Below are 3,483 nucleotides of genomic sequence, written 5' to 3'. Positions count from 1 at the left end.
ACTTGTACTATATATATCCGTTAATTTATGACGTAGTATGCAAGGGTATATAAACTCAGATGTAAGAAACATTGTATTACAATTTGACAATAAATCCGACTATACTGTTCAAGACAAATTGAAACTGTTTAAAGGTAATTAGACAATATACGTATAGTGTCTTGAAATATGAAATTTAGTTGTATGAGGCTTAGAAACGGGGAAAATGCGAGGTTCTACCGAGTATTTTCCCGTTTCGTGCCGAATACAAATAAATTTCATATTTCAAGACACTATACGTATATTGTTTTTATACTGAAATCGATAAAAAATTAAAAAAAAATAAAAAATATGTAACAAATATTGTTAAAAAGAAAGTGTTTTGGAATTTCCCTCTTGGGGGTACCGTTTTGGGGTATTTCCCTATGAGTGTAGTCCAGGCGGTAAGACATTGAAATTTTAAGAAATAAGAAAGGGAAAATGAACTTAAATAATAACATTTGATACACATGGTATATAAATTAACAATTTGAAGATATAACAAGTTTAAATACATAAAAGTTTGACCATTGTTACTACACGTTGTCATGGTTGTGACGTGACGTTGTTGATGAAATACAGTAGTTCCGGTTAGTAGGCGGGGCTTATAGGTTAGTTGAGGTCATTGACGTATAAAGCTAACGTTTATACGTATAACTTTATCTGTATAGTAAAATAGCTGATTGCAGTATAAAATTAAGTTCAGTAGCAAAAATTAAAAGAGAATTGGCGTATGAGATCCTATAATTTTTACCCCACTTTAAAGACCAAACCCTCTTTTTCTTTTTAGATTTTTTTTTAATATGAGAGCTCGGAGAATTTTAACATTAATTGCTGAAAGTTTCCATCCTTATATTAAAGTTAACTATCTTTCAGGTACAAATATGGCAATTCCTGGAGGACCAATGGAAATTTGTTTTTCTTTTGACACAACTGGCTCGATGGGTGCCTGTATCAACGAAGTAAAAGGCAAAGTTCAGGATCTAATCCAACGACTCCAAGCTGACATTCCTGGCATCCGAATGGCAGTCTTTGCACATGGTGACTACTGTGACAAACACAATTATATCACGAAGCACATTGACTTTTCAAAGGATGTAACCGAGTTGTGCAATTGGGTGAAAACTGTGGGTACCACTGGAGGCGGAGACGGAGATGAATGTTATGAACTTGTATTACAGGAGGTTCAGTCTCTGTCATGGACTCCAGGATCAAAGAGAGCATTGGTGATGATTGGAGATGCTGATCCACATGAACCGGGATATAATTATGGCGGGAAAACCTACAACATTGATTGGAGGGATGAGACCTACAAACTTCTGATGATGGTAAATATATATTTATTCATAGATTCAGCATCTAGTAGTTTTGCATAACGCTCAATTCATAATTACTATTAGTAACGATTGTAATCACATTATAACATACGACCGCTGATTTATATATTAGTGAACATCATTTGAATTTGATATTTAATTCATTAAATGAATTTATTTATAATATAACTACATTTTTTTTTATAGAATATCAGAATATATGGAGTACAATGTGGTCACTATGGTTCAACAAAAGATTTTTACAACAAAATTACCCAAGCTACAGATGGAAAATGTCTTAAACTTGCTGACTTTGCAAACATGTTTGACTTTATGATGGCCATATGTTACAGAGAACACGATGAAACTCTTTTACAGGTAGATTTATTTTATCTTATAACTTGTAAATCCTGGTTGTCTTCTTTGACTTTATTTGATAATTATAAAATAACGAAGCAATTTTGTGATATTGAAAGAAAATCGATTAGAATACTAAAACTATACATGAATATAAATGATAGAAATTTGACTCTATATCGATCATATAATTTTTACCTCTTTGTAAAAAGTACTAACGTCTTGGATTTCCCCTTTTTACTTATAGAATTATGAAACAGAAGTTCGAGCTAGAGGGACCACTATTAACAAAGACTTAGAAGCTTTATTTGGTAAACTACGACGTGCAGATACAGAAGTTATGGATACAAGTACATCCGTCCTGACAGCTCTTACAAAAATACCGTCACTGACAAAGCCACCATCAGTTAAAATCCTGAAACCATGTGTAAAGACAACGGTTAAAATCACAAGAAAACCACGTACAACAAGGTTTAGATCTAAACATGAACGATTGATGGATAGACGAAATCAGGAACGTTTGGAAAAATACAAGGTAACTATCCGCTTTAATTGGGTTCACCTGTAAACATAAAAGTAAAGTTTTGTATTTCTGATTTTGATATAAGTAAGCTAGTTTTGTATGGAAATTCGTCTATCTGTGTTGCTCTTCTTTCGTTCAATTCTTGTCGTTCATGAAGTCTTTTTTAATCATTCTTGCCGACGAAAAAAAGTATTTCCATAACTTGGAAAACATATGTAGTGGACTCAAATCACTTTCATCCATAATAAGATCTATCTGTCTTAAAACATTTGTTATTTTATTCATTTGCTTTAAGAACATTATTTTCATGTCAACATATATTCTTGCTTGCAGTTGAAAAATCTACCAAAACTGAGAAGAGAAAATGTTCCGGAGTCAAACTTCATGCTAAATGATGCTCCTTGGTCTAAATGGCAGCTAGCAGTAACACCAGCCTTACCGGAAGGAACCGAATCTAACTTATGGGAAAAAAGGCGTGGTGATTTAACAGGCTTCAGAAGGAAAGAAATTTGTGATGGACATTATCAGAAACCAGCACTGTATGAATTCGCTGTACAAACAGCTGAACATTGTAAGCGATATGTTGTGTACTGTAAATGTAACAAAGGTTTCATGTTGGACAAAGGATCATGGGAGTCACGGCTGTTGAATACATCAGACATTAGAACAGAAGTAGAAAATGTGCTCAAGAAAGGTTTTCGTTTGTTTGTAAGACGTTTCCCATTAAAGAAAACATGTACAACAAACAAGATGACCGATCTTGGTCACTACGATTACGCTTGGAGAGGTCAGCGAAAAGAAAGAACATCCCCGCGTGTTGTGGAATACAAACTTTGATCTGTTAACAAGAGACAAGGGATCATTTGTAAATAATACTCATCTCATTATAAGGATCAATAAATATTTGATGGTGCGAGAACTTTAGACGTATTTGAAATTGATGTATTGTTATTTATTTAGTTTGTTACAATTGTTGTTGAATAAAAATTGTTTGAGTATATTAGTGTGTGTTTACATTGCTGAAAGGGAAAAACATGGTTCTAAGCGACTAAGATAGACATGTTAAAATCGTTAACTGCCTTTGAAAATACCAATTGATTCATCCTGCATGAAATGATAAAATTCTCTTTAAACAAACCCAATATTTTTATAATATTTAAAGATAATTTTATCAAGTTGTGATTGATTTATTGTATTATCTGTTATATTTACATGTTTCTTAGGATGAAATTCACCCTAAGAAACATCAGAAAAGAAACTGAGGTTTGG

General features: G+C 32.8%; 1 protein-coding gene across 1 annotated transcript; it reads left to right on the top strand.

Annotated features, from left to right (window-relative positions):
• Positions 1-3,214, top strand: LOC143048581 (uncharacterized). Its single transcript, XM_076222343.1, has 5 exons — positions 1-134; positions 895-1,346; positions 1,542-1,712; positions 1,939-2,226; positions 2,548-3,214. The coding sequence occupies exons 1-5, from the start codon at positions 38-40 to the stop codon at positions 3,049-3,051; spliced, it is 1,512 nt and encodes a 503-aa protein (XP_076078458.1). The 5' UTR covers positions 1-37; the 3' UTR covers positions 3,052-3,214.
• The last annotated feature ends 269 nt before the right edge of the window (positions 3,215-3,483 follow it).

The sequence above is a fragment of the Mytilus galloprovincialis genome, chromosome 10 (assembly GCF_965363235.1).
Source record: "Mytilus galloprovincialis chromosome 10, xbMytGall1.hap1.1, whole genome shotgun sequence".
In the NCBI taxonomy this organism is placed as follows: Eukaryota; Metazoa; Mollusca; class Bivalvia; order Mytilida; family Mytilidae; genus Mytilus; species Mytilus galloprovincialis.
This window is presented reverse-complemented; position numbering and strand designations above follow the sequence as displayed.

Coding starts and splice junctions, on each gene's coding strand:
- LOC143048581 (XM_076222343.1), top strand. CDS start 38: ATGCAAGGGTATATAAACTCAGATGTAAGAAACATTGTATTACAATTT. Junction 1,347..1,541: donor CCTACAAACTTCTGATGATG/GTAAATATATAT, acceptor TTTTTTTTATAG/AATATCAGAATATATGGAGT. Junction 1,713..1,938: donor ACGATGAAACTCTTTTACAG/GTAGATTTATTT, acceptor TTTTACTTATAG/AATTATGAAACAGAAGTTCG.